The following is a 19,675-nucleotide window of genomic DNA, read 5'->3' on the forward strand; positions in this document are numbered from 1 at the left end:
AAAATTTCTTTGAAGAATATTACATAAACACTTGTCTTCAAATTTTTGCTTTTAAGATTATACAGTTTAAAAGAGGATGTAATTCTTATTTTTCTCCCCAAAACAGTTTCTTTACTATAATTAATCATGTGCCTGATTATCAAGAATGAGGAAATAAAAATCTTCCCATGCCTCTGATCTACCCTCACGACTACTATTTCTGTCAAGGATGTGTGGCTCTGCGTACAGGAGACTTGACATTATGTGTTCCAATTCCTCAGTGTCCCCAATTCAAGTGTTTGCCACTCCTTGGCTAGAATTCTGGAACATTATTACATTTTAAGACATCCTTCATGACAACTTTAAATCTCATATCACTTTGATCTAAATTTCCACTACTGGTTTCTTTAATGGATCAATTAAATATCCATGAAGATGAATACAAAGAAGTTACTGTCCCTTTATTATTGACCTGGCCCACTTATAATTAAGCAGAATTAACATTCAAAGTTCATTTTGATTGAAAACACAGAAGCTGTATTTTCTCAGTGTCACTACCACGTTCAAGAAGAAAACCAAGGTCATAAAAGATTTTTCCTAGATTGTTATTAAGAGATTAACGTAGTTTAATCACACCCAATTTACTTTCTAGGTTAACTAAGTAATATTAAATGGTGCTAATTTTTCTTTGAAACTTACAAGTACAATCTGCACATACATGATTTTGAGAATAATTTAATACGTTAACTTCGCCATACAACTATATTGTAATGTCATTTTTAAATGTAAAGAAACGGATCCTTACAAGACCAAAATAACCCACAGTCCATGAGACTGGATTTTCCTTTTTTTTTTTGTTTCAACAAATGTGCACCACAATGGTTCAACAAGTAAGGCAAATGCCGTGAATATGAAAGCTGTAGTTTGCAATATACCACATCTAGAACCCAGGGGAGGTGAATTAGACACAAGTGGTACTCATTCTAATTAAACGATCAGGAAACATCATGACAAGTTGGTCTGCAGCATCAAAAGTGTCCATTTAAGTGTCTTTTTTCTTAATGATCAGAGGTCCCACGTTGTCTCCAGTTTCTTCATTGTGTTTTGTGTGAGAGCCATCACAGAGTGGGAACTAGGAAGAGAAAGAATGTGAAATGTCTAATTGCAAAATCAGTATTACGTTTGGCAGAGTGGGGGTGATGCTTAATTCACATATGACATGATAACTCAATAGATTTTTCTTGGCTACCTTTTACAGGTTTTCTTAATGAGCATATGTAAAGTGTACACACTAAGGAGGAGGAAGAAATTGACTTGTGGATAATACACAGATCATTAATTGAATTTCCATTTGTGACATTTGATTGTGGATGTGGAAAACATTTTCCATGTTTACGTACTAGTTATATTTCCTTTCTAGTGAACTACATCCATGGCCTATCTATTGGTAAGAGCCTAAGTTCATTTGTTTAAAATCAATCTGTTCATTATCCTTTTGCTGATCATCTTTGCAGCAATTTTTTACCCAACCCTTTTTATTTTGCTTATTTGTTCATATCTTTAATTTCTCTTCTTTCATACAAATAAGTATTTCCCTTTTTATCATCCTTCATGGAGACTTCTTTCTCCTGGAAATGCGATAAATTTCCATTCCTTTCCAAGATTTCACATTTTAGAAAACACAGACATTTTGGTGTCCAGTTGAAGGAAAAGGGACAAAACTAAATATTTAGTTTTAAACAGTGTTTCCCAGAGTGAGCTCTGCAAATTAATAAGTCCTGCAAAATATTCTGATTTAACTTCATTCTTTGTTTAAAAAACATATACAGTTAAATCACAACATATATTATTATTTTAAAGAGGTTCTGCTATAGAAAACACTATTTTAACCCCAAACTTCCCAAGCTGATTGGATTATGGACACTTTCACTTTGATACCCGTTATCACGGTGTTCTACAGAGCGCAATTTTCAAACTTCTGTTCTAAGATCCTGTTGCTTCAATATTATTAGAGGTGATTGCTTCCCAAATTGTTATACCTTTATTCATAAATTTATCAAAATTAATTCTACATATAAAAATGCGTATTTATAGATTCTACATTATCATATTCATCATTCATATTATCATATTCATAATGGGATAATGACTGTGTTTAAAATTGGCTTCGGTATTTGGTAGGGCTGGTTTTCCTTCACATTACTCTTCTTTGTTAAAACTTTCCTATTTATTCTTTACCTAACTTTATTAAACTTTACCTATTTATTCCTCCAGATAAACTTGAGAATTTTTTGGCCACGTCCTATTTTATTCCTCTTGTGTTTTTCATCCTCAAGTCTCATGCATTTTCTAATAAGATCACTTCTGCCTTATATGTCTTATGGTTATTATAATTAGGTATATATTTTCATACCTGACTACTCTTGATATATATTATATATATAAATATATGTGTGTGTCTGTGTGTGTGTATATATCACTGTTTTTTGCAAGTATGTACTTCCTACTGTTAAATGATAAAAATAAGAATGCAACAATGTTTTAGGTGTCTCCTCAGGATTTTACAATTATCAGTACATTATTTTTTTTCCTTCTATATTATACCTTTCATTTTTTATTTCATGTCAAATGATGATAGCGAGCATCTTTGTTTCATTCTTGATGTCTGGAATGTACCTGCACTCTAGAATCTAGCTTCACTGTTTAGTATAAGGTACACTGTTGCACTAAAGGAGCCTATTTAGAAGAGTAAAGTAACAGGAGTCCTGGCCTGAAGAGTAAAATCACCCATTACTCCATTAAGGAAGTATAATTTTCAATACCTGAAACTAGGCAATGATGATATATAATATTAAACTTTGATGAGACTTGTCTATTCTAAGATTAAAATAATATTTGGTTGATGTTAAAGAAATTCAACTTTAATTTTACGATCTGCATATAATTCTGGGAGGTGGTAAATTAGTTAAAAACTACAGAAAAACTCAAGGTATCGTCACATCTTATATTTCCAAGTAGAAATTCTATCTTGGGGTGCCAATATAAATTCAATGTATATAAAAGTTACATTATTTCTGTCAATAAGATATGGTACAGTATATTCATATTAAAAACGAGTCCGTGCAACAAAAACATGACCCCAAGCTTTCAGTGTTTTCTTGGCATGGATGAGGAAACAGGCCATAAAATATCAAACTGAAATGTATCCCACAGCAAAGAACAGCATTTCAAAGTGACATATGTTTAATAAACAAACACAGATGATTTTATAGTGAGAATAAAAGTTTACATTGTAAAAAAACTCCATTTTTATAAATAGCACACATAAAACACGTCACTGTATGGTTTTATGCCCACAGGTTATAAAATACATTTCTGAAAAATGAAATATTCATAAAGTAAAAAGTCTCAAATAGTTTACTAAAATAGCATATTTAACTTTTATTTTTTTTCAAGAGGACCATTTTTAAAGTCTTCATTGAATTTGTTACCATATTGCTTCTGTTTTTTTGGGTTTTTTTTGTTTTTTTGGCCACAAGGCATGTGGGATCTTAGCTCGCTGACCAGGGGTCAAACCCGTACCCCCTGCATTGGAAGGCTTAACCACTGGACCACCAGGGAAGTCCTTAACTTTTGTTTTTATTTTAATCTCACATTGAAAATACTAGAAAACTAATATATTTTCTCAAATTATTTTTCTCCATATATAAAGAACAGGAGAGAAATCTGTAGAGAAATATACAAAAGATAAGAAAGCCATACATCTAAAATGAGGATATAATTTTATAATAATCTGGTTCTGCCTAAAAATGGAAATTCACATGTTTCATCATGGCCTTAAAAGTAAACAAGTAAAAAATAAATACTTCTTTAGGGCTTCCCTGGTGGTACAGTGGTTAAGAATCCGCCTGCCATTACAGGGGACATGGGTTTGAGCCCTGGTCTGGGAAGATCCCATGTGCCGCGGTGCAACCAAACCTGTGCACCACAACTACTGAGCCTGTGCTGTAGAGCCTGCGAGCCACAGCTACTGAGCCCGCGTGTCACAACTACTGAAGCCTGTGCGCCTAGAACCTGTGCTCCGCAACTAGAGAAGCCACCGCAAAGAGAAGCCAGTGCACCACAATGAAGAGTGGCTCCCGCTCGCTGCAACTAGAGAGAGCCCACGCGCAGCAACTAAGACCCAATGCAGCCAAAAACAAGTACATAAATAAATTTTAAAAAAAGATTAAAAGAAAAAAACAATCTAAAAAATATTTCTTTAAAAAGTAGTTAGTGGGGGGAGGGATACATTGGGATATTGGGATTGACATATACACACTACTGTATATAAAATAGATAACTAGTAAGGACCTACTAGTATAGCACAGGGAACTCTACTCAGTACTCTGTAATGACCTATATGGGAAAAGAATTTAAAAAAGAGTGGGTATATATGTATGTATAACTGATTCACTTGCTATACACCTGAAACTAACACAACATTGTAAATCAACTATACTCCAATAAAAGTTAAAAAAAAAGTAGTGAATAAGGAGATCCTGGCTATTTGTTAATAAACTTTCATGCTTCTTTAAAGTACATAAAGCTTTGTATGCCTTTAAAATGTAAACTCGGTATTCAAAATCATTCTGCTCAGAGGCACAGATATCTTTTAATAGTACTTCCTGTATCACTTAACACTAGTCAGAATAATCTCCCAAACTTCATGTGAAGATTAGGCATTCTCATATTTATCCATTAGAGATGTCTCATTTTAAGTTAATGAAAAGACTAAACATTTTTTTCAACCAAGAGCCAAAATGAGTTATTTCAAGATAGGATTAGCAATTTCTTAAGAATACATTGTATGGGGCTTCCCTGGTGGCGCAGTGGTTGAGAGTCCGCCTGCCGATGCAGGGGACACGGGTTCGTGCCCCGGTCTGGGAGGATCCAACGTGCCGCGGAGCGGCTGCGCCCATGAGCCATGGCCGCTGAGCCTGCGCGTCCAGAGCCTGTGCTCCGCAGCGGGAGAGGCCACAACAATGAGAGACCCGCGTACCGCAAAAAAAAAAAAAAAAAAAAAAAGTCAAGCAAAGAGCTGAAATTACAAAAAACACAAGGGGTACATTTAATTCAGCTCATGTATCAATACTTAAAAATAAAAGAATCAGAAAATTGATGAGAAAAAGTTTAGCTTACAGATGATTCTAACATTTGTTCTAAGATGTTAAACTTTGTTTATTAACAAATCCTGGAGAAAAGTTTGTGAATTAAATTGGTTGAATTTCCTGTAGGTCCAGAAAATATCCTATCATATTCGTTAACCCAATTAGAAAACTACGAATCCCAAATACCTTTAAAACTAGAGAAGAGAGGGTGTGGAGAAGAGGTGGAAATAAATGTCTAGGGGTAAAAAACACTAGAGGTCCTTGCTCTCTACTTGGAAAGCTAGCAACCTTGTCAGGGTATTCATAAAAAACACAAAAAATTGTTTCTTTTTAATGGTCCCACATCTCAAGTTACGATGTTTCTGTTTTTAGGGTGATTCAAGATGGAAATAAATAACTGTTCATCCTTCACTTACCTCTTCTACTTGCAAAAATTAAAAAAAAATTTTTGAAGCTTCCTTTGCCAAACTTTGTATTTTTAATTAGAGTTTGGATTATATTTTCCAAGGAAGTTGCCTGGGGCCATTTGGCTCATTACTATAAACTGCTCTGAGAAACAAGCTTGCTTTGGTTGAGAAAGAAAATAAAAGCAATGAGATCTTTGAGACTAAACAAGAGAATATGACATTTTATACCATTCTTATGTACTTACTTTAGTAAGACCTATGGTAGTAGATATAGTAGGAAAATATGTAAGAAAAATTAAGATTTTACAAGACTGTCTTTTTTTTTTTTAATTTAAATTTTATTTTTTTGGCTGCGTTGGGTCTTCGCTGTTGCGCACGGGCTTTCTCTAGTCACGGCGAGCCCGTGCTGCTCTTCATTGCGGTGCGCGGGCTTCTCATTGCAGTGGCTTTTCTTGTTGTGGAGCGCGGGCTCTACGCTCGCGGGCTCTGGAGCGCAGACTCAGTAGTTGTGGTGCATGGGCTCAGTGGCTCCGTGGCATGTGGGATCTTCCTGGCCCAGGGCTTGAACCCGTGTCTCCTGCATTGGCAGGCGGATTCTTAACCACTTCGCCACCAGGGAAGCCCTACAAGACTGTCTTTATGTGGATTGGGCAAGCAATGTAACCAACGATCAGAGTATTGTTTCTATGAAGAAATGGAGTCAGTGCAACTCACTTTTTTTTTTTGGCCCTGCTGTGCCGCTTGTGGGATCTTAGTTCCCCAACCAGGGATCGAACCCATGCCCCCTGCATTGGAAGTGTGAAGTCTTAACCACTGGACAGTCAGGGAAGTCCCATTTCTAACCATTAATAGAGTGGAGACTTTCCATAACTCATACATACACACCCTCACCCACCAGAAACAAACCCATCACTAATAAAAAAACCCAACTCAAATCCGGAAGTTGTAAAGGAAAGAAAATTATTCTACACAGTTACATTTCATTTCAATTTCAGTTGAGCTCCTGGCATGAACTGGTTCACCTTTCCTCTCTTTCTTGATTATCTCTTAGTCTGCCTTCTCCTGCTGTCCTTGTTCAAATCTCTCCTGCCTCCCCAATGGCCAATACACAACTCAGCAAACGCCATAATCTACCCGAGGTGAGTGGCGGGTGGGAATCTAGTAAGACCATGTTGCACACTCTTCCCTCTGACATCAATGTTCCCTCACCTTGTTTCGAAAGTAAGACTACCTCTTTCTTTCTAAGGCTGAGTCCGAAATCTGTGCTCGTACTCTACTTTCCTTCCACCCCTCTCAACATACCACTGTCTCAAATAGTATCTTTCCCTGTAGTTGCTTTAATCATTTCCTTTGTATTGGTTCCTTTCCTTCTCACTTCACTTAGGGACAACCCTTTTGTGAAATACTATGAAACAGTCCAGTTTCTGAAACAGCAGAGGGCACACCAATTGGGGGGAAGGGAGGAGGAATGAAGTGTGTTAAAAACATGTAACTCTGCACATGACTAAGAGATCTGATTCATTAGGTCTGAGAAAACTGCTCAAAATGTTAGAAACACACAACAGGTTACTCGTGACTGTACCTTAAGAATGAATTAGAGGGGGAAGGGACAAAATTAAGAGTATGGGATCATCAGATACAAAGGACTACACATAAAATAGAAAAACAACAGGATTTACTGTATAGCACAGAGTATTATATCCAATAGCTTGTAATAACCTATATTGGAATATAATTGGCAAAGAAACCCCTCCAAAACTGAATCACTACGCTGTACACCTGAAACTTACACAGTATTGTAAATCAACAATACTTCAATTAAAAAAAATAATGAATTAACATTGAATTAGTTTATATAACATATAATTTTTTTTTTTAGATAGGAGTTTAAATTTTATTGTATTAGAAACACAACTGGTGTATGAGGAAAAAACTACTGAACATAAACTCAATATAGCCATCTAATCAAAGGTATCAAGCCTTCTGTGGACAGGCATGTAAGTGTGTGACTTGGCACCTGCGTGACAACCTTAGGAACCTCAGGAATGTGGGGAGATTCCAAAGATGCCTGGAGAATAAGAACATCCACTAATTTGAATAATATTAAAAGTGAACTTTGAATCGACTCATGTGGGAATAAAAAGTGCCCAAGATTCAGGGAAAATTCAGAACCGACAAATCAAAGATGCAAAGAGGATTAATAATGGTATAAAAGGTAAGCTTAGAAAGAAAGAAACATTGAGAAAATTGAAAATAAAATGACTGGTCTCGCATTCCTTTCTTTAAAGTCTACCTAAGGGAAACTCTAAATAGTATGATGAAAGAATAATCCTGGAACGTTCTGTTGACTTATAAAGTCTAATAAACATTTAAACCACTAGCTTGGCCTGTGTCCATTTCTTATTCTTCCTGAAATACTTAAGATCTTAGTCCATAAAAGTCCATATTCGCTTTATTGACCCTTTACCCTCTGGAAACACCCTACCAAAGCAAACGCCCTTTACTTGGCTTCAAAGCTAAGCTTCAGAGTTCACTCAAGCAGTCATCATATTTTTTTTTTTTTTTTTTTTTTTGCGGTATGCGGGCCTCTCACTGTTGTGGCCACTCCCGCTGCAGAGCACAGGCTCCGGACGCGCAGGCTCAGCGGCCATGGCTCACGGGCCCAGCCGCTCCACGGCATGTGGGATCCTCCCAGACCGGGGCACGAACCCGTATCCCCTGCATCGGCAGGCGGACTCCCAACCACTGCGCCACCAGGGAAGCCCCATCATATTTTTTTCTTTCCATTCACTGTCATATTTACCAAAATTTTGCCATATATTTAGACTTCTGGTATTTCTTTAGTAGTAATTCATACTGTAATCAATTTGGACACAGCTTCTATTCTAATTATTCTGTGAAAATGACCCCAAAAGGTCAGTTGCCTAATTGTTTAACCCCACAGTCTTAGTATAATAGTCTATTCACCTCCTGGTCTTTTGCAAGTCTTAGTATAATAGTCTATTCACCTCCTGGTCTTTTGCACAAGCCGATGTTCACAATCAAACCTTCTTTGAAACTTTTCCCTTTTCCACTGTGAAGCCACGATATTCTTAGTTTTATTCTAACTCTGGGGCCCATTTCATCTCCTTTTTTGGCTCTTCTCTTTACAAAATGCAGAAAATTCTCCAAGATTTCATACTTAGCCCTTGATTTTTATCTGTAACAAGGATCTGCTGCATTCCTACCCTTGACTCATCAGTTTTGCTGATCGCTATCTCCAACCCTGATGTCTCAGCTTTAGTCCCACATTTCAGACTGTCTGCTGTACATTTCCATTCAAATGTCACCTCAATGTCACTCTTTGAAATTGAACTCCTCATTGGTGTCCTGGAAAATGAGCCATTCACCCCGAATTCCTTATTTCCGTTGATGGCACCACCTCTTCTAACCCTACAATCCTATCTTAAGCAAGATACTTCAATGAGCTTTAGTCTTCCTCCCCCAATCTTTCACACAAATCAGTCATTGCATTTGGCTGATCCTTGCCTCAAAATGGTTCATGCATCTGTTCATGCTTCTCCATTCCCACGGCCAGCACTCTGGTGTAAGTATAACTTTATGTCTGAAATCCCTGACAAGAAGCTCCCCCATGTTGGGAGGCAGAAATTCCTCATGCTGGTACTCAAGATTCTCCTCAATTTGGACTTATTCCTGCGGGGAGGGAGGTGCAAGGACCAGACTAGATTCCTCATGGATCCCACTTTCACTCATGAGTCCTTTCCCACAGATTCTGAGAAAGAGTCCCCAATACTTGCTAGTGTATTCCAATGCCACCAATCTTTCCAGGGGCAATTTAACTCCCATGTATATATCACTATGCCTTCCCAGAAAATTCTAGCCCACAGTGCAACAAGCTTTTCCTTTTATTTAAAGCATTCGTACTGCATCTACTACACACATCTATGATACCTGCTGTTTTATTATTTAACTGTTCTCAAGCATGTATATAGTAATAGAAACTAAATGAACTACTTAAGATCACTGACTAAAGAACTATTACAACTCCGGACTTAGAAATTCCTTAATTTCTAAAGGTATTACTTTCTTTTCTCTTTTTTTTTTGTGGTACGCGGGCCTCTCACTGTTGTGGCCTCTCCCGCTGCGGAGCACAGGCTCTGGACGCGCAGGCTCAGTGGCCATGGCTCACGGGCCCAGCCGCTCCGCGGCATGTGGGATCTTCCCGGACCAGGGCACGAACCCGTGTCCCCTGCATCGGCAGGCGGACTCTCAACCACTGCACCACCAGGGAAGCCCCTAAAGGTATTACTTTTTATATTTTGGTGAGCAACAAGAGAATGAAACCTATTATAGGTGTTAATTTTTAAAAAACAAACCAGATCTAGTCTACAGAATATTATTGAGGATTATTTTCTAGCAACTCCACTAAGACTTATAAACAATCCCACACTCCAAATGAACAGTGCTCTTCTTAAGGAACAATTTCTGTAATGGGACTATTGATTTTTCGTTCATATTCCATATGTTCATCAAGCAGTTTTCAGACACAATGACATAATCTAAGCACTCTATCACCACTGGATTATACAGTATCAATTGTATCCGGAGAAGGGGGTTAGTGTAATATGCTTTCCAGTACCTAGTATGTGACTTCTTCCTTATCTGTGATATGTGATTTGTGATAATGGCTTTCCACTGTGGGAGGAGGTCCCTGACATAACATGCTTTCAGAAATAGATACATCATTTTTATTGTCTATTTTCTTAGGCCTTATAGTGTCATCTTTAGTAAAATCCATTTTATTTAAATGCTAATAGTGGCAGTACACACAGTATTTCACCATATTTCTCTAAATGTACCAGAAATTCTGAAGTTATTCAATGTATGAAGCTTTTCAAGATGACCTTAGGAGAGCATTTTACCATCTTCAGATCACCAGCTGTCATTGCTATCTAAAAGCTACAGGTATCACAGAGATAATTCCAGACGGAACTTGATAAAATGCAATTCTCACAAAAGAAAATATACAAAAAAATCCTGTGTTAGATATTTAAATATAGGAGCTGCAGCTTAAAGAAAGCTTAGGATACAGGGTCAATACATATGTACCAGGTAAGAAATTTTCAGGGGTAATTTTCCAAAAGTTTCTCTTGATATTTCTAAAACTTGTGCTAGAATCTAGAAATCTCAAGGGAAAAAAAATGACCTCTTCTGTTTCTCTTTGTATTTAGGCTGCATACTCCTTTTCCTGGGATAGTGAATGCTAACACCCACTTGGGGAGGAAATTCTAAGTGTAAATAAAGGGATTTTTCTCTCTTCTCTGGCCAAGAATGTGGTTATATTTGCCTAACTCGACGAGGGTACGATGCAATTTCACTGCATGGTGGTTACACATTTTAGTAAATATATTCCTGAAGAGTACACAGAAAACAGAGAAAAACAGAATCCATAAAAAAAAGGAAGCAAAGGAGAAGGGATATCTTGATATTTGATGGTACCAGTGTGACAGAATAGTTTAAATGAAATGTTGCAGTAAAGATGGCACTGGCATAAAGGACTTGCTTCTCTTACCTTCTTGGACCTCCAACAACGGCAGTACACAGCTTTATCTCCCAAATCCTCCATGTCAAAAGCATGTACTACCTTGGGGTTGTCTTTCTGGATGTGAGGGTTTACCATAGATTTGTTGCGATGATCTTTGACATACAATCTTTTGTAAGCTAGATAACCAACTGCAGCTGCCCCAGCAGCAATGGTAACCGCTGCAATCCATTCAACTAGAGCAGGGAAGGAAAACAGGAATGATTATCAAAACCAAAATCTATACTAATAATCTAACACGAACGTTCAGGAAATCCAGTTTTTGAGTACTAAGCATCCCAACAGTCAAAGGTGTTTAACATTAAAAAAGTGATCAGAACACACTGGTGAAGTAGTCCCTTGTTAAAACTTTCCCCAGCCCTTACTGAGGCAATTGTGTATTTTCTATTCAGTATTGTTAGCTAAGTTAAGATAGAATAGGGAAACTTAAAAATTATTTTATAATTGGAGAAGAAACAAAGTTTAGTAATCTTTTTAAAGTGTTCATAAATAGATTAAAAATAACCTGTGAGCCTGCAGATACCTATTGCTTTAAAAAAAAAAAGATACATATAAAAATTCAGATTACTAATAAGACCATAGAAATTCAGATTACAAACAAGACCCTCCTCATCCCTCTAAAAATCAGGAGGTGATTATGTTAACAAAATGACTCATCAGAGTTCTTTTTTTTTTTCTTTTTGGCCACACCTGAAGCATGCAGGATCTTAGTTCCCTGACGAGGGATTGAACCTGTGGCCCCTGCAGTGGAAGAGTGGGGTCTTAACCACTGGACCGCCAGGGAAGTCCCAGAGTTCATTTAAATAGTAGGTCCTTTAGTCATTTAAAAATGCATAACCACAAACAGAACTGGTATCCAAAGAAAAAGAAAAGACAAATAAAACAAAACCAACCCTTAACATTAAACATTCAGAGGAATATATCCAGCAGCATTCTGGGCTTCAAGTCATTCAAAAGCTTTGTTTTTGTTTTTGTTTTTTAATTTCAAAGTGTCTCATTAGAATAAAACTCAGAAGGTACTAATTTTATAGAAAACATAATATAATTAGTTAGATTCTCCTTTAATAAATTCTAAATTTCCATTATCCACCGGTGGATGATCTGAATTCCCTACAAACTTCATTTTAAATTTAATGACATTTTTTCTGCGCAATTATTTGCTTGACTAATAGGCCATCTACTTATTCTGTTCACGTAGCTTTTCAAGGATCCCTTAGAAATCCAAGCACTTAACAACTACCCCAGTTCCAGAGAATTTTGGAGAGGAGAGAGTTCTGCATAGTCTGGTTAGCCTCAGCCTCAGAGGAGAGTTGTCTATTCCCAGCATGGAGTGGACTGCAGGAAGAAGTTGAACAGGGGTCAGGAGAAACGCACTGGACTGCGTCCCAGCATTTCCTAAGTCAGATCTTCACAGTGTTTGAAATAAGTTCCCAGACTATCAAATAAAGCCCTAGAGAGATAAGTACAAAAAACACATTCCAAGACCAAATAAAAAAATATAATGAATAATTAACTGTATGGCTTACTTGCACTACTGAGTCAAATTTCTTATTGTACTAATGTGATTAATCATTGAACCTAATAGTTCCTTACATAAAATTGGAGTTCATTCTTACAAAACTCTAATGGAAAGGAACAACCACTCTCACACTTAGTTCCTTTTATCTTGGTCTTCTCTTCTAGCTTATTTAATAATTTAGTTTTCATCAAGTGTTCCTATTTAGCATGTTCCTTGGATTCTATTTTCAACAGTTATTTTTCTCTATGAAAAAATTTAGTTTGTTTTCCTGCCCACACAACAGTTCTATTCCTCCCTGCTATATAAAATAAACATTAACTTTATGCCCTTCCCAGATGTTGTATGACTGAGAAAAGTTAATAAGTTATTTGATAGCTTCAAACCTTTGGCTTCATTGAAAGATACTTTAAACTACACACCTTGTGTAGATTTGCCCTGAATTTTTAAATTTTTATTTATTATTTTTTAAAATTTGTTTTATTATGAATGTCATCATTTTTTCTCATTGGTAAAGGATACTTTCTTTTTTTTTTTTTTTTTTTTTTTGGCTGTGCTGCACAGCTTGTAGGATCTTATTCCCCCAACCAGGGATTGAACAGGAGCCCACGGCAGTGAAAGCTCCAGTCCTGGAGCTGGAGTCCTAACCACTGGACCACCAGGGAATTCCCTGCCTTGAATTTTAGTGCTGCTTCATGGTATCATTCTGTGGCAACTCCAAGCAGGGCTGAAACTTTACTGATTTCTAGCTTGATTCATGATCTTCCTTTCTGATGCTTTTTTTTTTTTTTTTTTTACCATGGAAGTCCCTTGAGAAAATGTCAGGAGTTATAGCAATCTACTTCTTAGCTAATGGAAAGCCACTCTGAATAGTTAATGTACCTATCACAAAATGGGCTAAAATACTGCTTTGCCCATATATATTCAATTATGTTTGCTGAATGTTAAATCCTTAGTATAAACTTAAAAGAGGGAAATATCCCAAAAGACTGAAATAATACAATTCCCTAAATGCTGTTGATCTTAGTTACACTTTACTTTTGAGGTGAAGTTTGAAGTAACCTCTATCAGATTTGTTTTAATGATGCCTACGTATTACATAAAGGCCTGAGATCCAAAGAACAACTACAATTGGTTAGGATTAATTGGTCTCATGATATAAAAAAAAATCCTATATGAATTTCTACCTGAAACTTATGATAGGCCAGAAGAATCTTTCTCAGCCATCAAAACATCCTCCTATTCTCTTTTCTCATTACTACCAACTGAATCCATATGGTGACTTTTTAAAAACCTTTACTTCCCTTGGATTATTTTTGATGGTGGAAGAAATGACAGAATAACTGACACAGAGGGAACTAACTCTAGATATTACCCAAGAGTGGCTGCCCTGTGGGGAATCAAAACATGCACTCTGTAACCCTACCCCCTAAGGAGGGTCACTGATGAACTTTTATAAATGTCATAGCACCATATGTGTGCTAGGAAACGGCTTTGCGTTTGCTCCAATGAGCTTTTTAGACTCACAGAGCCAGATAAGGTCTTAAGAAAACAATTTCCATCCCTCCTCCCTTCCCAAATTCTAATTCTCTAACCTCATTAGAGACAAATATAAAAGTTCCCAGAGTAAGAAAAATGTTGCTGTTTTATCATTTCACTACTGTAGCCTGAATCAGTCTTTTCTGGCAAAAAGCTATGGATGCCACTGGCAACTCTAGGGAAAAGAAAGAAAAGGAAACTATATGGAGATAGACAAGAATGATGATGGATTCAAAAGTCAACAATTACAATAGAGAAAGAATTGAAAACCCAAGACAGTAAACAAACAATAAAACCCAAGTAACATTTAGTTCTTGATAGTGTACATGCCTATTAAGAACAGACACCATCTCAGGTTGAACAAGGGACTATATCAAGACCCAATTTCTAAAGATATTTCAGTTGGCACCTTTCAGACATTCTTTCAAAACTGGTGTCCAGAAATATCCTAAGCCTTATTTTTGCCGCTTCTACTTTATCCTTACTTCCCTTTTCTGTACACCTCTCTCAAGGTATAGTGTTCCTATAGTTAGATCAAACCCCTAACTTGCTTAACAATGCTCTCTATCTATACAAATACCATGAATACATCCATATAAAGAAAATACAAAAAATACATTTCTAAATAATCCCTCCCTTTCTTACTCTTCCCCTGGCAATCTTTGTATAATCTTTGGTTTTCTCTCTTAGGATTATTCAGAGATAGAGAAAACATCAACTTGTTCCCAAATCCCCCACCCATATTTATAACTCATTTCTTTACTGTGGGAAATCATTTTGCTTTAACCTAAGACAGAAATCTCACCCTGCTTCTTTTCCTTTAGCCCCTTTGGTAGCCCCAAACTGTCCTCTCCTACCCAGTGTCAACTGCCACAGAATCAGAATGTTCCTTCCACCTCAGGAGGCGGGGAGGGGAGCTGTGTTTAAATCTTTGCCTCCCTTAGGTCACCCTCAGATTGGTAGGCTGTGCCTGGTAACGTTTTTCTCTCAAGGCCTGGTGCACAGGCAGTGTTCAATGTTAGTTAAGTAAAAAGAAATAATAGATTCCTAATTTGAATTTGCAACTCCATCTGTCCATCCTACTGTCACATTGCTCTTACACCAAATGACTTCTCTTTGGCCTCATCTTAACCTACTGCATCAAACTGTGGAATTTCAATACTTCCTGAGATTAAAAATAAAACTTCATCATGGAATCCTGCAGACATATACAGAAAATACTGTAACGACCTCCCATTTACCCTCACCCAGCTCCAACAAGTATCAACTCACTGCCAATCTTGTTTCATCTACCGCCCCCAAATCCCCTATTATTTATTGTTCATAACCCATAGGAGCTAACTCCTTTATTCACAGAATGATCTGCACATTCCTTCTCAGATAAAAACAAACCCTTGAATAGTTACTTTAAATGACTCAATAAATTTATTGAACCCAAACAGTATTTTTATATGTTGAAGTTAAATGGACTGGAAAATTATGAGTTAGCTTCAACAAAAGAGAGAATGATATAACAGTCAGAGAATAAGAACTAATGAAATTTAGTTTTGGTTACAAGCATTGTAGTGCTCAGGGTTTGGGAAGTACAATAAAGCACAGGCAGATAGACGAATGCCTATTTTGTAACTGGAGGGTAAAGCAAAATATGAAGAAAAAAGTGACTTGAGGGGACAGCAGGAAGAAGGAAGGCCTTTAAAAATATTTGGTTTAGTTGGCTTTTTTTTTTTTTTAAATGAGGGTGAATTATGAGTGACTTTGGGCTGAAGAGAAGAAAATCCCTGTGAGTGAGAGGACAGAAGAATTCAGAGCAATTGGTATCATTACTGAGGCAAGAGCTTAAGGAAGCAGGAGAAAATGGCATCTGGATGATATAGAGAGAACAGCCTCAGATAATCTCTTCCTTGCAAATAGAAGGGAAGGGATTAAGGATGAGAGCAGAGTCAATGAGTCTTGGAGGTATTAAGGAGCAAGAAGTTTAGTAAACTTCCTAGAGGTCATCTACTGGGTATGAGGAGGGGTCATTAGAGAGTGGGGACTCTGTAGCAGTGAAAGGCACTTAATGTTTCTTAATATTTATTACAGTTTCTAAAACTGTAATAAATATTTGGTATCACATAAAAAATAAGTTTGGTATAAGTATGTCAATTATACCTCAATAAGGAAAAAAGAAGTTTGGTAATATCGACCAAATGGGCATCAAAAGCCATCTCACTGACTGGGATCTTCGGATTACCATTCCAATCACTCATCCTCAATGCCGTTCCCAGATTCATGTCCTGACCTGATCGCCATTCATTTTATTTCTAACCTGCCCATTATTTTTTTCCTGAATATAAACAAGAATTCTGCATGCCCATATACACCCTTTTATTTAACATATACTTATATAGTGCTTACCATTGCCAAATACCATTCTAAGCCCTTTATAATTATATAATATACACACAAATTATAAAAATATATATATAATTCACTTACTTAACTGAGAAAAGTCATGGTCATCTTCCCCCAAATCAAAAGATCTAAATTGATTTTCAATCTATAGGAATGAACAGGTTTGGTTTAAACACTGAGAGTAGAACAATTTGAGATCTAAACATTACAAACCAGATATTCCGTCCCTACCTTGCCACACCACTATATTTGAGGAAGGAAACACTGGTAGAAGTGATTTACAAAGGCTTTGGGGTCCCTGCCCATAGTCCTCACAACAGTCCTTATGCTTTTAGGTGAAATAAAAAGTAGTTACTTCTTGGGCTTCCCTGGTGGTGCAGTGGTTAAGAATCTGCCTGACAATGCAGGGGACACGGGTTCGAGGCCTGGTCTGGGAAGATCCCACATGCTGCGGAGCAACTAAGCCCGTGCGCCACAACTACCGAGCCTGCGATCTAGAGCCCGCGAGCCACAACTACTGAGCCCGCATGCTACAACTACTGAAGCAAGTGCACCTAGAGCCCGTGCTCTGCAACAAGAGAAGCCACTGCAATGAGAAGCCCACGCATGGCAACGAAGAATAGCCCCTGCTCGCTGCAACTAGAAGAAAGCCCGCATGCAGCAACAAAGACCCAACAGAGCCGAAAAAAAGTAGTTCTCGTAACAAAGTTGAGTACCTAAAGTTTAAGCTAATAACCCAGTTGACGAAGCAATTTCTTATCCCTTAGAAAATGGCAAAATAATGGGAAAGTCACCTTTGGATTCCCATATAGTTAGATCAAAAAAATAACAAACTTGTCTTGATTACAGGAAAGATTAGCTTATAGTCTTAAGAGTCTTAGGGTTCACCTATTTCACATTTCAAAAGTATGCTACCTAAATAGAGTTTAGTGCCCAATTATACAAAATGACTCCACATTAAAAAAAAAACACTTTGGAATCTTTTGTCCCATATCACACAAGTGCAAACTGTCTTCCTATAAGATTATCAGTGGCTCAAGTCACATGAATATCTTATTTTACAAAATTGTCTTATTCCTCGGAAAATTTTTTTTTACAATAAAAATCACTCCCTATTTTAAATGTACGAAGGTGACTATTTAAAGGAGCCTAAAGATGAGTATCCTTTGAAATATGTTTTGCAAATAATCACCTCCTATATACCGTATTAGTAATTTAAAAATGTCATGGGTTATCACCCTCACTCTGACAGATAACTTTTGGCAACAAGCGGAATTCTCCAATTTATAGAATCTATTACAAAATTAGGGCCAAGTTAGTAGGGACCTTTTACAGAACCTGGCACTCCAGATGCTCAATATTTACTAAATGAATCAAGTAGATTATTTTAAATTAATTTCTGGACAATCTACCTTTACCTAACTACTGTTACAGGTAACCAAACCTTGAGGGTGGTATTTTATACCTGGGCAAAGATCACATGTATCCCGTAGCGGTACAAACTATTATATTAACAATTATACTATCACCAAGAATTGTCATAAAGTGAAGCTCTAGAAAGTCTCTTAATTTTAATCGGACCTTCTGTGAAGTAACATTTCCAAACGCTAGGTACTAGCACAAGGGAAGCAAGGCTGAGAAAGGTGAAGGCTCAATGAGCTCAGTTTTCAATCCTCTCTCCTGGACTACTGCCACCGAGGTCCAGATGCCAGAGGCATTAAAAACAAAAAACAGCAAGAACAAAAAACCCTGGGAAAACTGAAGACCTCGGATTGGGTGCCTTCCCTTGAAAAAATGTGCAAAACTAAGCTGTTATTAGTCATGCATCGCTTGAGGGCTGCAGGAAATCTACGTTCTCACTCCACGGTAATTTAAACGTTGAGAAGGGGGAAGAGGGTTTTTGTTTTTTGTTTTCACCTTTCCTTTTTTCCAGGCCCTGTGACACAACAGAAAGGAGTCTCAGGTAAGAACAAGAAAAGCTAGCAGCGCAGCGGTATAGTTAGGTGACTACCCAGACCTGGGTAGATGCCTGCATGGCCCCCACGCCACTTTTGCCCCGGGATCATACCCTGACCTGGCCCCCTTGCCCCGTGTGGCCCGGGGAGCCCGCACGTCCGCGGAGCGCTTGCCCTTCTCCATCTCAAGGTTACAAGACTGGCGGGAACGCAGGGCAGCCGTAACAGCCCGCAGAGGTGCTGAGGGAGCTGCAACCGGTGCGCAGGCCGCCAGCCTCACCCGCTCCCATGCCCCACTTCACCTCGTACGCTGGAAGTCATACTCATGGCGCCGTCGCTTGCAAGAATGTACACAAGACACTGAGCACAGACCAGCTCGAGCGAACAGCGGGAGTCAAGGTGCGACAGGCGTCTGTCCTAACGGCGAACTGCAGGCTGCGACCGCGCAGGCGCCGCGGTAGGCCATAAGCACGTGTGTATTAAGCAGCCGGGCTGATGCTGAGCATGCGCGAAGCTGCGTTCCGGGCCTTTAGGAAGTCCTGAGTCCGGATTTTGACAGCCGTAAGAGGTGGGAGGAGGAAAAGACCAAGAGAGGTCGCAACTGAGTTTGCGCAGTCCTGAGGGGCTTGGACCTGGAGCCCAGCGGATGGGCCTTTGGAATAAGGAATCCGGACCAGGTTTTACGTCTCTCCCAGGTGTGCGGATTTATGGGGGCAGAGGGTGTGTGCTGATATAACACTTGCCATAATCAGATATCTAAGGTTTTACCCAAAATTTTCTTGCTTAGTCTGGTACCTGCAAGGCCAGGTCCAGTTTTCACTTGAAATGCCGGACACAGGAACCAACTGTGGTGTCCCATCCCAGAATCTCCCCCTCGCTCCCAGCGTGCATCCCTTTTCTCTGCCTTCCACCCAATTCTCCTTGATCACCTTGGAACTTGCGCTAAGGGTCGAGTGGGAGAGAGAAAAAAACGGCTCATTTCTTTTAAAAAATGTGCTCACTTAAAAAAAAATTAAGATGATTCCCTATCTTCTACAGTCTGAAATCAGTGTCGGTTTCAAATTTTTTTAATTAGCTGTTTAGGGGCAGCAATTTGGGGAGGGGGGATAGGATTACTTGAGGGATGTTTTGGA

The 19,675-nt window shown here is 38.2% G+C and overlaps 1 protein-coding gene across 2 annotated transcripts; it reads right to left on the reverse strand.

Annotated features, from left to right (window-relative positions):
* Positions 1 to 698: 698 nt before the first annotated feature.
* On the reverse strand, positions 699 to 18,869 carry CISD1 (CDGSH iron sulfur domain 1; the record flags this gene model as incomplete). 2 transcript variants are annotated; one of them, XM_079700290.1, is made up of 3 exons in its annotated part: positions 699 to 1,111; positions 11,109 to 11,314; positions 18,845 to 18,869. In XM_079700290.1, 3 exons carry the CDS (start codon positions 18,867 to 18,869, stop codon positions 1,022 to 1,024), a joined length of 321 nt encoding a protein of 106 aa, XP_079556416.1. In that variant the 3' UTR covers positions 699 to 1,021. The 2 variants fall into 2 exon arrangements, with proteins under 2 accessions (XP_079556416.1, XP_079556415.1); XM_079700289.1 differs by lacking the exon at positions 18,845 to 18,869 and adding an exon at positions 12,379 to 12,418.
* Positions 18,870 to 19,675: the final 806 nt, after the last annotated feature.

This window comes from Hyperoodon ampullatus, assembly GCF_949752795.1.
Source record: "Hyperoodon ampullatus genome assembly, chromosome: 1".
Classification (NCBI taxonomy): domain Eukaryota; kingdom Metazoa; phylum Chordata; class Mammalia; order Artiodactyla; family Ziphiidae; genus Hyperoodon; species Hyperoodon ampullatus.